The sequence below is a fragment of the Physeter macrocephalus genome, chromosome 1 (genome assembly GCF_002837175.3).
Source record: "Physeter macrocephalus isolate SW-GA chromosome 1, ASM283717v5, whole genome shotgun sequence".
NCBI classification, from domain to species: Eukaryota; Metazoa; Chordata; class Mammalia; order Artiodactyla; family Physeteridae; genus Physeter; species Physeter macrocephalus.
The window spans coordinates 19,670,826-19,688,516 of record NC_041214.2 but is presented as its reverse complement, the minus strand read 5'-3'; the positions used below and the strand labels follow the sequence as shown (position 1 = coordinate 19,688,516).

At 35.7% G+C, this 17,691-nt stretch overlaps 1 protein-coding gene and 1 long non-coding RNA gene across 5 annotated transcripts in view; one reads left to right on the top strand and one right to left on the bottom strand.

Moving 5' to 3' along the window:
* Nucleotides 1-2,814, top strand: part of LOC112067043 (uncharacterized) — a 47,985-nt gene extending 45,171 nt beyond the window's left edge. For all 3 annotated transcript variants that reach the window (XR_002893040.3, XR_003679499.2, XR_008617177.1), the window contains one exon: nt 642-2,814. This is a non-coding gene — a long non-coding RNA (uncharacterized lncRNA). The remainder of the gene's footprint in view (nt 1-641) is intronic.
* The window catches only part of HLTF (helicase like transcription factor), a 72,343-nt gene that overhangs the window by 45,035 nt on the left and 9,617 nt on the right, over nt 1-17,691 (bottom strand). For both annotated transcript variants that reach the window (XM_024131841.3, XM_024131842.3), the window contains exons 3-8: nt 10,801-10,967; nt 9,459-9,592; nt 8,808-8,905; nt 7,090-7,164; nt 6,740-6,931; nt 3,222-3,317 (exon numbers count right to left, since the gene is read on the bottom strand). In XM_024131841.3, coding sequence (XP_023987609.2) covers nt 3,222-3,317; nt 6,740-6,931; nt 7,090-7,164; nt 8,808-8,905; nt 9,459-9,592; nt 10,801-10,967 — 762 coding nt within the window. The remainder of the gene's footprint in view (nt 1-3,221; nt 3,318-6,739; nt 6,932-7,089; nt 7,165-8,807; nt 8,906-9,458; nt 9,593-10,800; nt 10,968-17,691) is intronic.

The window sequence follows — 17,691 nt, the reverse complement described above, 5'->3', positions numbered from 1 at the left end:
TTTTATATTGCTTTACTTTACATAATAAAGACTACTTAAATTGCTACCCTATTCTGGAGCAGTGGAAGGAGGTGCATTAAGAGGAAAAATATACAAATTGATGAAAAATTTTTTCACAGGTATCTCAGAAAAGAAAATTAGTCTGTCTTAACCTTTTCAAAAGGAATACAAAAAGCAAACCTCAATTATAAATGGCATATTAGTTACTGTGAGAAACATTCACAAAATGGGATTTACTTTAGAATTACAAGAAATTCTAAGACTACAAACTTTCAAATCAAGAGTCCCTGATAGATCTTTAATGAGGCTGCCACTGACATCCTTTTTTTCTGGAATTCCCAGAATGGGTAGATGAAATAGTCAGGTTTCAGGATGCCTCCTCCCTTACTCTATCAGGGATTTTCCCTGCCAACTCTGACTTTGTCCTTTTCCCTTCATGTGTTCTCCTTTGTTTCAAAGTGCAACTATGTGTACATAAGCACAAGAACTTCTATAAAAGTAAAATTTTATACTTCTCTGTGAAATATTTTCAACTGAGTCTAGTAGGGCAGGGTTCCTCCAATCTTACTTTTAATTCTAGACTTGATTCTGTAGGTAGGAATGACAAATAAAATTGGGTTTAATTAAATTATTTCTTACAGTGTAAAAAGAAAGGTAGGGGCTTCCCTGACGGCCCCGTGGTTAAGAATCTGCCTGCCAATGCAGGGGACATGGGTTCGAGCCCTGGTCCAGGAAGATCCTACATGCCGGGGAGCAACTAAGCCTGCGTGCCACAACTACTGAAGCCTGAGCGCCTAGAGCCCGTGCTCCGCAACAAGAGAAACCACCATGATGAGAAGCCCACACGCCGCAAGGCAGAGTAGCCCCCGCTTGCCGCAACTAGAGAAAGCCTGTGCGCAGCACCGAAAACCCAAAGCAGCCAAAAATTAATAAATAAATAAATTTACAAAAAATAATAATAATAAAATAAAATAAAAAAATAAAAAGAAAGGTAGGTCATATTTTGAATCAAAACCTCAGAGTGGTGTTCGGGATTGGTTAGCTGGAGTACAATGTAATTTTTGCCTAGAATTAAGGCCAATAAAGGATATTTTATTTTAGTTTTCTAAAAAATAGAAATTTAAACATCTTACAAAACCTCATTAGAGTTCATGTTTTACTTAAAATGTGGTTGAAAAGAAAATCCATCCCCTTCCAATGGTATGAGTCTAAATAAATTAAAAATCCAAGATGTACCAGTTTTAGAGATATGTAACTAGAAGTTATTTAAATAATTAACTTTTTAAAGCATTAGCTTCAAGAAACTGATGTAAAAAAGGCCTTTCATGGCTTCCCTGGTGGCTCAGTGGTTAAGAATCTGCCTGCCAATGCAGGGGACATGGGTTTGAGCCCTGGTCCGGGAAGATCCCACATGCTGTGGAGCAACTAATCCCGTGCGCCACAACTACTGAGCCTGCGCTCTGGAGCCAGCAAGCCACAACTACTGAAACCCACGCGCCTAGAACCCGTGCTCCACAACAAGAGAAGCCACTGCAATGAGAAGCCTGTACACTGCAACGAAGAGTAAGCCCCTGCTCGGTGCAACTAAAGAAAGACCGCACGCAGCAACGAAGACCCAACGCAGCCAAAAACAAATAAATAAATAAATTTATTTTTATAAAAAAGGTTTGTCACTTAAAAAAAATGCCTTTCATCATTCTACCCAGTCTTCAATCATCAGTACAATCATTTATATTACATTAAATAGTAGCAAAAAATAATTCAAAAGTTTATCTACAAATAAAGGATGTCCTTTACATTATTCATTTCATATTAAATGACTCTCAGTAAGCCTTTTCTTCATAGAGTTCAAAGATATAAAGTCCAACCTATTAAATCATACTATGCTCCAATCTCATGAAATTTAATAACATTTCACTCTGTAAGCCTGGAATATCCAAATCTATCTGAAATAATGAAATTTCTGTTGCAATAAATGCTTAGCTGGAAATCACATTTTCAGCCTCAATTTCAACTAATATAGCAAACTAAATATCCTAAAACCTTCCTACTACATAACATGTTAAATGCATGGCTGATCCTGGAGAAAAAGGGAAAGCCTTATTGATAATAGATAATTTTTTAATTGGTAATTGACAATGAAGCTGTAAGTAGTCTTAGGTGCTATTCTTCAGTTTTAATAACTAAATGTAGAAAGAAAAGGACGGATGTGGAAAGCACTGGACTATTCAGGGTAGGGAACTGAATTTTTGACATTTAACAACAGAGTTAAACTCCCACTAAAAGTACAAAGAAGGAAATGCAACTAAGCGCAGAAATTAATAAAATAGAATCTTAATAAACAGTTGTAGGAAAGTGATATGCAGCATGTTTGAAAAGTAAAAAATAAGAAGAACAGTAGAGAAAAGTCCAAAAAAGAGATATTTTGCATACACCTTGCACCTAGTTATTTCCTACTTTAAGTTCTTTGGATTTTCAGCTGAGAATGAAGAACAACCGTTTCATTCTTATAACATTTATTTTCCCTACAAAATGAATTCATTATTAATTCTTAGAAACTGAATATACATGTATTATGTGTATATATGCTATATATAAAAATATACACAAATTAAGCATCAAGAATAGTCACCAATTCTCTCAACATTAGGACATAATTATCCCTATTAACATTTTGGCACATACAGTACGTGTGACTACACTTAGACGTATATAAATATGTATTTACAAAATGAAGACTCAAACTCTATACACAGAGGCATATCTGGCCTTTTAACTAAAAAAGATCATGAAAGTATTCTTTAAAAATAGGACTTTGTAGTTGCAAAATATTAAATTTTATGGTTGTATCATAATTTAACTGTTAACTTATTGACAGGTATTTCTTTTCTGCCTTTAAAATAATGCTGGGGAAATAAACTTGTATTTTTCTCTTTGGAAAAAATGCATTTCTGATAACTTCTTTAGATAGTTTCTTTGAAATGGCATTGTTGAATCAAAGATTATAAACACTTTTAAGGTTTTTGATACACATTACCAAATTGCCTTCAAGAATGTAGCATAAACTTTCACTCTTATCAGCAACACATGAGAAAGGCCATTCATCATATCTCTAAAAACTGGATAGTATCAATTTTTTGGCAATTTTTTTAATGACAAAATTAAAAGGTTTTACAATAAACCAGAAACTTTTGAAAAAAACACACTAATACTTTCTTTACCTTCTTCAGCTGATTTTTCTTAATTCTTTCAATAGGAAGAGATTTGCCATCATGGAAGTTGGTAAGAATCACTGCAATGGCTGTCAGAGTTTTGCCCTTTAAAATGTTTTACAAAGAAAAATGGTCAGATTCTGAAACCCAGTTGACCAGACAACATTCCGAAACTAATTTTTAAATCAAGTAAGAAAATATCAAACACCATTCAGAGTCACAGAACTATGCCAATTATTATACTAAATAATATACATATTAATGAAGTTATTTTATTCATTAAGTTAGTAAATGCTTTAGATGCCATATTACTAGGAGTTATCAAATAATTTACTGTGTAAAATACTGTAAGCATCTTTGAGAAATGTCATTTTATTTTTTTAATCCTTTTTAAATTGAGGTATTTTCATACAACAAAATTCACAGACTTAAAGTGTATGGTTTGATAGGTCTGACAACTGTATACACTGGTGTAACCACCACACAATTAAGATACAGAAAAATTTTACCACCACGAAGTTGCCCTGTATTCCTCTGCAGTCCATCTCCCCACCTCTGTACCAGACAACGGCTGATTTGTCTCTATCACTACATATTAATTTTGCCTGCCTTTGAACTTGATATAAATGGAATTACTCAATGTACTCTTCTTTGTTTAGTTTCTTCTGCTCAATACAATTTTAGGCCCAGTCCTGATTCAGAGCATGTGGTGATCTGAGCTGGTGTAAGCTGTTCCTTAAGAAGAATGGAATAATATAAAGAAATGCTTATTAGCAATTCATTGTTTTTTTATTGCTGAGTAATATTCCATCGTATATGCATACATGGCACACTTATTTGTGCATTCACCTGTTGGTGGACATTTAGATTGTTTCCAGTTTTTGACTACTATGAATTAAGCTGGAGCAGCTAGCAGTACAAGTGTGTAAGTTTTCCATAAACGTATGTTTTTAGGGAAATGTCACTTTATTGAATGACTGCCATTTAAATGTCACATTTAACCCTGAACTAATAACTTTATCACAAAACTACAACTACTTGCTTGCCAGGTAATTCAGAGCTAGCTTAAAATGATTAGTAATCCCAGTATGGACAGAAGATAATTACTTTATTAAATTTCATTTAAAGATATTTCCAAGACTTAAAGACTATATACCTTACCAATAAAGCATACAGGACAAGATATTTCTTGTGCATTTTTTAAAAACAGAATCATGAAAATTTTCATTATTTTCCATAGCTGAATTCATAATTAGCAACATAGAAATAAACCTCTTTCAAGTTGAAAGCATTGTAAAGCAGCAGTTTTCAAAGTGTGGTCCACAGGTCCTAGGAGCTCCCCAGGACCCTTTCAGGAGTATGTGCAGTCAAAACTGTTTTAATAATTCTACTAAGACCTTACTTGTGTTGATATCTGTAGTAATTCCACAGAAAGCAATGGTGGGTAAAACTGCTGCTGCCTTACCATGACACAAAGCAGTTGACACTACATCATACTAGTGGTCACTGTATTTTTAACCGCCACATACAGTTAAAAAAAAAAAAAAAAAAAAAAAAGGCTCAGCGGCCATGGCTCATGGGCCCAGCCGCTCCGCGGCATGTGGGATCTTCCCAGACCGGGGCGCGAACCCGGTTCCCCTGCATCGGCAGGCGGACGCGCAACCACTGCGCCACCAGGGAAGCCCAAGAATGCTCTTTAAGAATGTTCTTGAGGGACTTCCCTGGTGGCGCAGTGGATAAGACTCCACACTCCCAATGCAGGGGCTGGTTTCAATTCCTGGTCAGGGAACTAGATAGCACATGCATGCCGCAACTAAGAGTTCGCATGCCACAATCAAGAAGGCTGCCTGCCGCAACTAAGGAGCCCACTTACTGCAACTAAGGAGCCGGCGCTTCACAACTAAGAAGCCCGCAAAAAGAATGTTCTTGATAAAGCAGTACACATTCATTTTACCAAATCTCACCTCTTAAGTACACACATTTTAAATATTCTGGGTAACAAGATGGGAAGTACACAAAACACTTCTTTTGCATACCAAAATATGAAGGTTATCTAGAGAAAAATCACTTGTGAGACTGAATTACAAGCTGAACTAGCTACCATGCATCATCACTTTCAAGTACCACCATTTTAACTTGAAAGAATGACTGATAACTAGTTATTCATGACTGAGTGGCAGACATTTTCTGAAAAAAATGAATAAAATGAGCCTATCAACTCCAAAGGAAACAACTGACAGTGTTTGTTGTTAATGATAAAATTTGAGCTTTCAAGCAAAAATTATGTTAGAAAACTTGTATCCAACACTATGAGTAGAAAAGCTTCCCAAATGTAAATGCGTTTCTAATAAGATCAGCAGTAGTATCAATGAATGTAAATTTTTTTACATTGTATGATGAAATGCATCAACATTTGGCAGATCTGTGTAACTCAGTGAACCATATATTCCAAATGAGCAATACCTAATGTTACAAAATCATGCATGGGTAAAATATCCATTCAACGTGCAAGCTACACCAATGGATTTTAAGGGAACAAAGTATAAAAAGTTCATTGATATGATTTTTTAAGTCCCACATTATAGGAACTTTCCTGGCAGTCCAGGGGTTACGACTCTGTGTTCCCAATGCAAGGAGCATTGGTTTGATCCCCAGTCAGGGAGCTAAGATCCCGCATGGTGCAGCCAAAAAAAAAAAAAGTTCCACATTATAATTATTAACCTTTAATAAACTAACATTTGCTTAATTTTCTTGTAGCAAAGAAAATCTAGTTATCTTAAAAAGGCTTTTAAAATACTCCCTTTCAAATACATATCTGCATGAGGACTAATTTTCTTTGTGTTCTTCAACAAAAACAACGTATCACACAGAATGAATGAAAGAACAGGTATGAGAATTTGGCTGTCAATTATTAGGCCAGACATTAAAGAGACCTGCAAAAATGTAAAACAGTGCCAGTCTTCTCATCAAAATTGCTTTTGTCTTGGAGTACCTTTCATTGAAAAATATGCTATTTCTGTTAACACATAATGAGTTTTTTAACTGTTATTTTAAAAATAATAAAAAATTTTAATATCTAGTACCATAAATATTAATAGATATAGTAATACAGATAACCCACAAAGACAAACACTCTTTGGGATCCTCAATAATTTTTAAGAACATAAAGGGTTGATGAGACCAAAAAGTATAAAAACTGCTGGTGTAAGGAATCATATCTTTTCTTTAAGAAAACCCATGAAAGATAAACTACCCTGAATTTCAAAAGAAAATTTAAAAACACATGTTTGTATCATTACTGCCAATTATTTTAATTGTACCTTAGGCAAACAAGCCAAAAGAAAAAAAAAAAACCTCAGCATTATTTTAAGTGAAAACCACAGGAAAAATTATGTTCTACACTCACAGTGATATCTAGTCCCAAACTGGCACCAACATATTCCCATCTCTATCTACTTCAAAATTACTTCATGTAAAATCTTAGATACAAAATAAAATGTTATTAACTCAAGGAAAAATATAATTACCAAACCCATGTCATCAGCTAAAATTCCTCCATGAACATTTTCTGGTCGGTCCTTTTCAGAAAAATTTGTTATTGTGTTATAGTATAAGTCACTTCGCTGTTCCCAGAATGGTGGAAGTTCTTTACTGTTTTCCCGTGAAACCATCCAAGCTAGAGCTTGTTTTTGATGTGGAAGCAACGGTGTTTCAATAGCCTATAAATAAAAGAAATGTCATAAATAGAAATACAATAAGCCCTTTCTTTTACCCCATGCAGAATCTGGAAAAGTTGATCTTGTGATGAAAAATGTATAGATTAAAACCATATTTTAAAATTCCAAATAGTTTTAAATAGAAAATACTGGCTCAGTACCTCAGCTGGTTCCATTTCCTGAGTTTTATCATCTTCCTTTAAATCTTCAAACAATTTGTCAAACTCTGTCTTAAGCTACAACAAATAGCAACAAGAAACATTATGAAACAAACCAATTAAAATAATAATTGCACTTAATTCAGAGATTTCAAGTCATTTAATTAACTAAAAGAGTCGAATACCAAAAGGTACATAAAATAAATTCATTCTTTGAGATACTACACTGCTCAATAATGGCAGAATAACTAGATCCTTTAGGTAACTGTTACAGTCGAAAGAATACAGGATAGAGTTTTAAGTCCTGGGTTTCAGTCACAGCTCTATCACAAAAAAACCTTTATATAACTTTGGGCAAGACACTTAACCTATATGGCCCTGTATCTTATTACTGCAAAACAAATGGGATGAACTAGATTTAGAGTGTCTCTAAGGTTCCTTCTGCCATTGAAATTCTGTGATTCTATTAGCTGTATTCAAACCATTTTGGCAGATCCTACCAAGTATATTTGACTTTTTCAAGTAAATGACATTTCATTGATTATTACCGCAATCAGAAATTTGCTATGTGCTACAAAATATTAGGATAATTTCAATCTTATGCTAATCTTTAGTTGGTTCTTTAAATTGATCTAGTCCAATCATACAGTAACATATATATGTTATAATTACTTTTGTAAATTAGAAAATAAATACATAGCAACAGCCCAGAAGAAATCAGGCCAAATCTAAAAAGTGAGGAGAGGTAATCTGGAGTTTACCCACCAGACACAAGCTCAAGAGCTTCCCTGGTGGCGCAGTTGTTAAGAATCTGCCTGCCAATGCACGGGACATGGGTTCAAGCCCTGGTCTGGGAGGATACCACACGCCACGGAGCATCTGGGCCTTTGCGCCAGAGATACTGAGACTGCTCTAGAGCCCACGAACCACGACTACTGAGCCCGCGTGCCTGGAGCCCGCGCTCCACAACAAAGGGAAGCCACTGCAATGAGAAGTCTGCACACTGCATCGAAGAGTAGCCCCCGCTTGCCTCAACTAGAGCAAGGCTGCGTGCAACAACGAAGACCCAACGCAGCCAAAAATAAAGTAATTAAAAAAAAAGAAAAAAAAAGAATGACAGACACAGGCTCAAGCCCTTCTAACAATGAGCAGGGAAAATACAGTAACTACAATTAGAATATAAAAGGCTAACACTGATGAGTAGAGACCAAAAAAATTTTGATGTAATTGGTAGATTGATCTGCATTAATTTACTTTATACCCTTTTTTCCCCAAACTAACCCAGCATAACAGTATCCTGGATCACAAAGCAGACAAAGTAAGAAATAGACTAAGGCCAGAGATTCGGAACTAGTTTTTTTAGCACTGCATTTGCAACCTTCCTGAAAGGAGTAAGTTTCAAGCTTCAACTTTTTAAAAATTACGGCTATTTTAAAAATTTCAAATAATACAAAAACATCAAAACAGAGTAAAACATCACAGGTGTATACAGCAATGTGTGTGTTTCAATATATATATGAATGCATGTATGTGGATATATTCCTTATCACTGCTTTCTACATAAATATTTGCAATATATTTTATTTATTCTACATGTTCCATAACACTATAAAGATCACTAATACTAACAGATGCATATTTATCTTATATTTTTAAACATCAACCTTCAGCATTTAAAATTCACTATTCACTTTTAGTTACAAAATAAAAGAGAAGTGCACCTGTTCAGTTGTCATCTGTACTGCAGCATGAACTGGCATACTATAGCTTGGTCCCGCTCTTCCAGAGCCCCAACCACTTTCCAAACTGAATCCTAAAGCTATAATTTACAAAATGAAAAGAATAAAATCACCAAATGAAATAAATTATCTTTTAGTAAATAGCTTTTAAAGCTTGTCTAATAAGCTGAATTAAAAATTCCCTTAATATGTGTTTTAAAAAGTTTAAAACTAAATCTGCTAGGTTATTCAAAAAATACATTAAAAGAATTCCACATTATTTAAACAAACTTTTGAAAAACAAGTAATATTTTTTCATTCTCTATTGGGAGATTCTTTTTGTCTGTAACTTATTAAAGAGAATGTTTAAAATCAGGGATTTCCAGATATTATCACTGGGGAAGTCAGAGGAGGGACCTCCTTGTACATTTTTCTGTGTATATGTGTAACCTCCTATGAATCTATAGTTATTTCAAAATAAAGAGAAAAAAAATTCAAGGATTTCCTTAAAAAGATTCCTAAAAAAAGAACTTGGAGCCTTCAGCACTAATTAATTTAGCCACCCAAACTCAAGGTATTATAAGAGAATAAATGTTTTACAATTCCAGCATCTTAACAATATCAGAATAATAGTAGGTTAAACCCTGAACTTACTTTTTGGTGCAGGACCCAATTTAAATCCATGTTTCTTCAACTGATCTAAAACTGCTTTTCTATTTTCTTCTTTTCCCCAAAAAGTCATATGCAAAGGCATGGTAAAAGCATTGTTTGCACCAAAAGGAACTACCCTATTATAATTAAGAAGGAAAAAAAAAGAGAAATTAGAAGTGTTATTTTTTTACATTTAAGTCTCATGAAAAATCTTGTTAAATAACTGCCACATTCAAATTCTGCATGCAAGCAAAATAGAAAGGAACTAATTGGGCAGACTAGAAAGAAAAAGGACACAGACTAGGACCAACAATAATGAGAAGAAAAGGCAGTTTTTAGGACCAGAATGCCAGAAGATCCTCAGGTGAGATAAAAGTGTTTAAATATGTAGTTAGCCTATTACCAAGATCATAAGATAGGTAAAATAGCAAGTTTAATTCAGAAGGCAGAGCTTCCACTAACAAAACCACTGAGTGTAGCAACCCATTCTGGGAGAATGGGGAAGGATTTCCAAGAACTATTTCTGATCCAGAATTCACTGAAAGTTTACTCTCAATGTCTGAAAAACTTGATGAACTGAGAAAGGAGAAAACAAGTAAACAAGTGAGAAGACACTGCTAAATATTTATCTTCCAAACTCACCTTTTAATATCCTAAACAACCCATACTAAAATTGAGGTCACAGACACAAATGCCTAAAAGAGAAAATGTAACCAAAGAGACTGGGAGTTTTAAAAAAGGAACAGGTGGTAGAACTAAGAAGGTATATGCCTAGATAATGCAACAGCTGCTACTTATCTCCAATCAAATGATGTCATGTGGAAATGAGTATCCTGCATTACCAGATCTTCCACTTATCAAAAGAAATATTTATAATTTTTTATAATTAGGGAAAAATTAATATGCATAAAATGTAGAATGTCCAGATATTCAAATATCGGAAATAACTGAAAAAAAATTAAACCCTGTGTAGGCAAAACCAAACTCATCTACATCTGATCACAGGCTATCAGCTTACAACCTGATTTAAACAAACACTTCCAAACTTCTCAAATCAATGCACTAAAAGGCTTTTTAAAAAGTCTTTTTTCTTAAAAGATGGTGTGGACTTTCTAATACTTGAACCAAAGTCTATTTTTCTCCATGGTAATAATTTACCAGGAAAGTGAGGGAATAGCTATTTGATACTAGGGTAGTGCAGGCAGATGAAAGAAGAATTAAAACATTTACTGAATGCATACTAAAGGTACAGCGACAAAAGTTGTCAAGGCAACTTTACATACCCTTACATTCAAAGATCACTACAACTCACAATGATTAAAACTGAACTCCAAAAGTGCATTACCCTTCAACTTGAGCCAATTTGTTGTCCATGATATAGGCCAAGGCAGCTGCAAGATCTTTCTTTATATGGCCGACCTGATTTCCATTCACATTGTTTACTTTAATTGCATTCTTATCATAAGGGTTATCAGGATCTCGTTGTAATGCAACCATTTCATTATTATTAACCTAATAAAAATAATAAAAAGATATTATTATAAATAATAAACATATGATACCTTTCTTCATCATACTTTATCTGGGATTTCTATTCATTTTTTAATGCTTGCTGAATAACACCACATATAAGAAATGCACATTTTCTTGGACTCATATTTCTATAGAAATATTAAAGAACATATTTTATAATAATTCTTTTACAATATTTTCCTAATTTACATTCATTGGAAGTTAACAAATCCTTGATATATAAAAGATACAATCAAAACTAACAGATGCACATTATCTAAAATTATTCAACATTATAACTTCAAAAACAGGTAATCTCTTAAGGGCTTACTATGTGCCACACATTGTTCTAAGTACATTACATAGACTGACTTTTAAAACTGTCAGAACCCTTTTGGTAGGTGTTACCATTATCTCCATTTTACAGATGAAGACACTAAAGCACAGAAAAGTTAAGCAACTTGCCCAAGGTCATAAAGTTAATAAGTAGCAGAGCTAGGATCTGAATCCAGGCAGGCCGGCTCCTAAGCCTAAATTCTCCAGAATCTCAAAGGGTTAAAAGCATTAATTATAAGTCAGAATGGAACTGGAATAAGAAAATACACCCAGCCTTCAACTCATGCCCTTATCTGATTCCACTTAATTAAAAATTGCCTGAGGGTGACATAATTGAAAATGGAAGAGTAAGGACATCCAAAAATTCTCTCTTCCATAAAAGCAATGAAAAAACTGGCAAAAACTGTTTGAATCAACTTTTTCAGAACTCTGGAAACTAACCAAAGTGTTGTAGAAACCTGAGGAGTCTTAATTCAAGAAAACAGCTGAATATCAGTGCCCTAGTCTCATCTCCAGCTCTCAGTTACATGATAGCCTTTAAAAATAACAACCTGCTGCACTTCTTAGTACAGCCTAGCAGTTACCAGAGTGAGCACACTGGAGCAGAATCTTTCAAAGATTTATTCCTATAGAATTGTCATTATTTGAGCTGTAAGTGGTTCCCTAGAAGACCCCCACTTGCAAAGCTGTTTCTATTTGACCTCTGAGCTTATTCAGTACATAAAACGTTCTCCCTTGGGTGGGTGTTTGTCAAAAACAATTTTACAGGCAGTGGGTAACAGCTAGGGCAAACAAAACAATAACCAAAGGGCTTAAAAGGAAAAAGCAGAGAATAAGATGTTCAAAGCTCCAAAATATTCCTGGAAATCTAGAAGGCCAAATGCAAGCACAGGGCTGTATGCATGCCCAGGGCTGTGAATATGTTCAGGAAAGACCTGAGAAGGTCTTAAGCTCTCACTTCCGGCTAAACTTGAAGCTCTGAACAGGCAGGAAATAAAGGCTAAGGCAGAGCTGTCAACTGCCAGGCTGAGTGTTGAAGGAGTGCCCCAAATGCACACAGATCCTCTCAGTAAAGACTGGGAAATTTACTGGTTCTAGTTCAATTATTACCTGACCACTAAGCTAACCAAATACAGATATCAGTGGCCAGACACAACAAAGACTTTCACAGGGTTAATTCTGCAAAAGTTACTAAACAAACAATAATAACCAAAATCAGCAACAACCAATCCAGGGGAGAAGGAAGAATCTGATTTCTAGAGCTGCCAAATTATTATTTTTTAGTTCACATTCATCATCACATATAGTTTTTTTTAGCTGAAGTATAGTTGATTTATACTATTGTGTTAGTTTCAGATGTACAGCACAGTGATTCAGTTACACATGTATATAAGTACATACACATATACATATTTACACATATAATTTATAGATATATATAAAATCTATTCTTTTGCAGATTCTTTTCAATTATAGGCTATTACAAAATATTGCATATAGTTTCCTATTCTATACAGTAGGTCCTTCTTGGTTATATAGCAGTGTGTATATTTTATCCCAAACTCCTAATTTATCCACCCCCCCCCCATTTCCCCTTTGGTAACCATAAGTTTGTTTTCTATGTCTGTGGATCTATTTCTGTTTTGTAAATAAGTTCATTTGTATCATTTTTTTTTAGGTTCCACATATAAGTGATATCATATGATATTTGTCTTTCTCTGTCTGGCTTACTTCACTTAGTATGATAATCTTTAGGTCCATCCATGCTGCTGCAAACGGCATTATCTCATTCTCTTCTATGGCTGAGTAATATTCCATTGTATAGATATACCACATCTTCTTTATCCATCCATCTGTTGATGGACACTTAGGTTGCTTCCATGTCTTGGCTATTGTAAATAGTGCTGCAATGAACATTGGTGTGCATAGATCTTTTCGAATTACAGTTTTCTCTGGATATATGCCCAGGAGGGGGATTGCAGGATATGATTTAGAGTTGCTATATTATTTAAAACGTCTACTTTTCAACAACAACAAGAGAGACATGCAAAGAAACGAGAAAGTACAGCTCACACAAAGGAAAAAAGCTATCAATCATCTACCCATAAGGAAGCACAGATGCTTGACCTACTAGAAAAAAACTTGTTTTAATTTAAAATATGTTCAAAAATCTAAAGCAAACCATGTCTGCAGAACTAAAAGAAAGCATGAGAACTATGTCTCGCCAAATAGAAATTCTAGAGTCAAAATGTATATAATTAACTAAAGTCCAAGATTCACTAGAGAGGCACAAACAGCACATATGAGCAGGCAGAAGAAAGAATCAATGAAGTTGATGACAGGTCAACTGAGACTATAATGTCTGAGGAACAGTTATAGTTTGAGGAACAGAAAGAAAAAAGAATGAAGAAAGATGAACAGATCCTGCGGGATAACAGCAAGCATACCAACACACACATGATGAGAGTCTCAGAAGGAGAGGAGAAAAAGAGGTAGAGAGAATATTTGAAGAAATAATAGCCAAAAACTTCCCAAATTTGATGAAAAAATATTAATCTACATATTTAAGAAGCTCAACAAACTCCAAGTAAAAAGAACTCAAAGACATTCAAACTCAGACACATCAAAATCCAACTGTGGAAAGAACACTGAAAGCAACTGAGAGAAACAACTCATTACATACAGGGGCTCCTCAATAAGATTAACATCTGATTTTTCACCAGAAACCATGGAGACCAGAATACAGTGGGACAACTTCTCAAAGTGTTAAAAGAAAAAAACTCGACCAAGAATTCTATATCTGGCAAAACTATCCTTCAAAAATAAAGAAGAAATTAAGAAATTCCCAGATATACAAAACCTGACAGAATCCATCACTAGCTGACCTACCCTACAAGAAATATTAAAAGAAGACCTTCAGGCTGAAATCAAAGGCACTAGACAGTAACTTCAATCTACATGAAGAAATAAAAAGCACAGGTAAAGGTAATTACACAGGTAAATATAAAACACAGTATAAAATTTTTTGGTTGTAACTTTTCCCTCCTATCTGATTTAAAAGGACATAATCATTATAAACCTGTACTGATGAACATATGATGTATATAAACAATTAATCTGTATGAAAACAGCATAAAGGAGTAGGAAGGAAAACAATGGAACTATCTCAAAGCAAGGTTTTTATAAACAATTGAAATTAAGTTGCCATAAATCCAAACTAGATTCTTATGAATTAAGATGTTAGTAATTCCCAAGGGCAACTACTAAGAAAACAACTCAAAATATATAATAAAGAAACAACCAGGGAACTACTATGGTACACTAGGAAATATTTAACACAAAAGATTTAACACAAAAGAAGGCGGAAATGAAGGCCTGACCCAAGGGCCACATATTGTATAATTCCATTTACATGAAATGTCTAGATGTCTAGAGTAAGTAAATCCATAGAAACAGAACATAAATTGATGGATGCCATGGGCTAAGGGAATAGAGTAATATGGAGTGATTACTAATGGGTACAGGGTTTTGGGAATGATGAAAATGTTTTGGAATCAGACAGTGCGGATGGTTTTACAACCTTGTGAATATCTAAAAACCACTGAACTGTACACTTAAAAATAATAAATTTTATGGTACGTGAATTACCTAAATTTTTTTAACTGCCTGAAAAATACACAGGAAAGCTGCTTTAAACCTCTCCCAGCATCTGTTTACTGACTCAAGAGACTACAGCCTGACCAACCAGATTATCAGACAAATATTCCTCTCTAATAATTCTCTCTAATAATTCCTCTTTGAAGATATTCTGTGAGGCATAGCTCTGTTCTCTACCAGACCACCTCCCCCATGCCACTGCTCATAGCATGATCTTCTTTAAACCAGATAAGCAAATTCCAGAAAACATAGAACAAAAAAAAGTAGGGCAAAATGTGGAGACTATAAAAACAAAGAAAACATGATCCAAGCACGTGACAAAAAAGGATATATTAGTAAAACAAGATTAAGATGACAACAAAGACAGAAATAAGACTAATTATAACAATACTTTTAGAATAGAATGGAAAAGAAATAATCTACTTTATTATAAAATAAAGATTTTGATGGGCAAGAAATAAAAAATGTAAACATAAGCAAATTGAAAACATTTTTGAAAAGTTAAAAATGAATAATGCCAATACTATATAACAAATCTTAGGAGATACAGCCAATGTCGTACTTTGAAGAACATTTAAAAGATTAAAATCTTTTATTATTAACATTAAAATTAAGTGTTTGAATCAAGAATCCAAAAATAAAATAAAATAAAATGGACCTAAGGAAAATAGGATAACACAATGTAAAAGAGAAATCAATGACCAAAGAAAGATGATAGATTGTTGTTCTGGGAGGAACCAAGATGGCAGAGTAGAAGGACATGCTCTCACTCCCTCTTGTGAGAACACCAGAATCACAACTAGCTGCTGGACAATCATCAACAGGAAGACACTGGAACTCACCAAAAAAGATACCCCACATCCAAAGACAAAGGAGAAGCCACAATGAGATGGTAGGAGGGGTGCAATCACAGTAAAATCAAATCCCATAGCTGCTGGGTGGGTGACTCACAGACTAGAGAACAATTATACCACAGAAGTCCACCCCCTAGAGTGAAGGTTCTGAGCCCCACGTCAGGCTTCCCAACCTGGGGGTCCAGCAATGGGAGGAGGAATTCTTAGAGAATCAGACTTTGAAGCCTAGTGGGATTTGACTGCAGGACTTCGACAGGACTATGCGAAACAGAGACTCCACTCTTGGAGGGAACACACAAAGTAGTGTGCACATCGGGACCCAGGGGAAGGAGCAGTGACCCCAGGGGAGACTGAACAAGACCTACCTGCTAGTGTTGGAGGGTCTCCTGCAGAGGCGGGGGGTAGCTGTGGCTCACCGGGGGGACAAGGACACTGGCAACAGAAGTTCTGGGAAGTACTCCTTGGTGTGAGCCCTCCCAGAGTCTGCCATTAGCCCCACCAAAGAGCCCAGGTAGGGTCCAGTGTTGGGCTCACCAAGGGGACAAGGACACTGGCAGCAGAAGTTCTGGGAAGTACTCCTTGGTGTGAGCCCTCCCAGAGTCTGCCATTAGCCCCACCAAAGAGCCCAGGTAGGGTCCAGTGTTGGGTTGCCTCAGGCCAACAACAAACAGGGAGGGAACCCAGCCCCACCCATCAACAGTCAAGTGGATTTAAGTTTTACTGAGCTGTGCCCACCAAAGCAACAGTGAGCTCTACCCACCACGAGTCACTCCCATCAAGCCTCTTAGATAGCCTCATCCACCAGAGGGCAGACAGCAGAAGAAGAACTACAATCCTGCAGCCTGTGGAACAAAAACCACATTCACAGAAAGATAGACAAGATGAAAAGGTAGAGGGCGATATACCACATGAAGGAACAAGATAAAACACCAGAAAAACAACTAAATGAAGTGGAGATAAGCAACCCTCCAGAAAAACAATTCAGAATAATGATAGTGAAGATGATCCAGGATCTCGGAAAGAGAATGGAGGCAAAGATCGAGAAGATGCAAGAAATGTTTCACAAAGACCTAGAAGAATTAAAGAACAAACAAAGAGAGATGAACAATACAATAACTGAAATGAAAACTACACTAGAAGGAATCAAAAGCAGAATAACTGAGGCAGAAGAACGGGTAAGTGACCTGGAAGACAAAATGGTGGAATTCACTGCTGCGGAACAAACTAAAGAAAAAAGAATGAAAAGAAATGAAGACAGCCTAAGAGACCTCTTAGCCACCCAAGTCCAGGAAGTGCAGTGAGTCCCATACAGGATAAACCCAAGAAGAAACACGCCGAGACACATAGTAATCAAATTGGCAAAAAGTAAAGGCAAAGAAAAATTATTGAAAGCAGCAAGGAAAAAACGACAAATAACATACAAGAGAATCCCCATAAGGTTAACAGCTGATTTCTCAGCAGCAACTCTACAAGCCAGTAGGGACTGGCATGATATACTTAAAGTGATGAAAGGGAAGAACCTACAAACAAGATTACTATACCCAGCAAGGATCTCATTCAGATTAGATGGAGAAATCAAAAGCTTTACAGACAAGCAAAAGCTAAAAGAATTCAGCACAACCAAACCAGCTCTACAACAAATGCTAAAGAAACTTCTCTAAGTGGGAAACACAAGAGAAGAAAAGGACCTACAAAAACAAACCCAAAACAATTAAGAAGGGCTTCCCTGGTGGTGCAGTGGTTGTGCGTCCGCCGGCCGATGCAGGGGAACCGGGTTCGCGTCCCGGTCTGGGAGGATCCCACATGCCGCGGAGCGGCTGGGCCCGTGAGCCATGGCCGCTGGGCCTGCGCGTCCGGAGCCTGTGCTCCGCAACGGG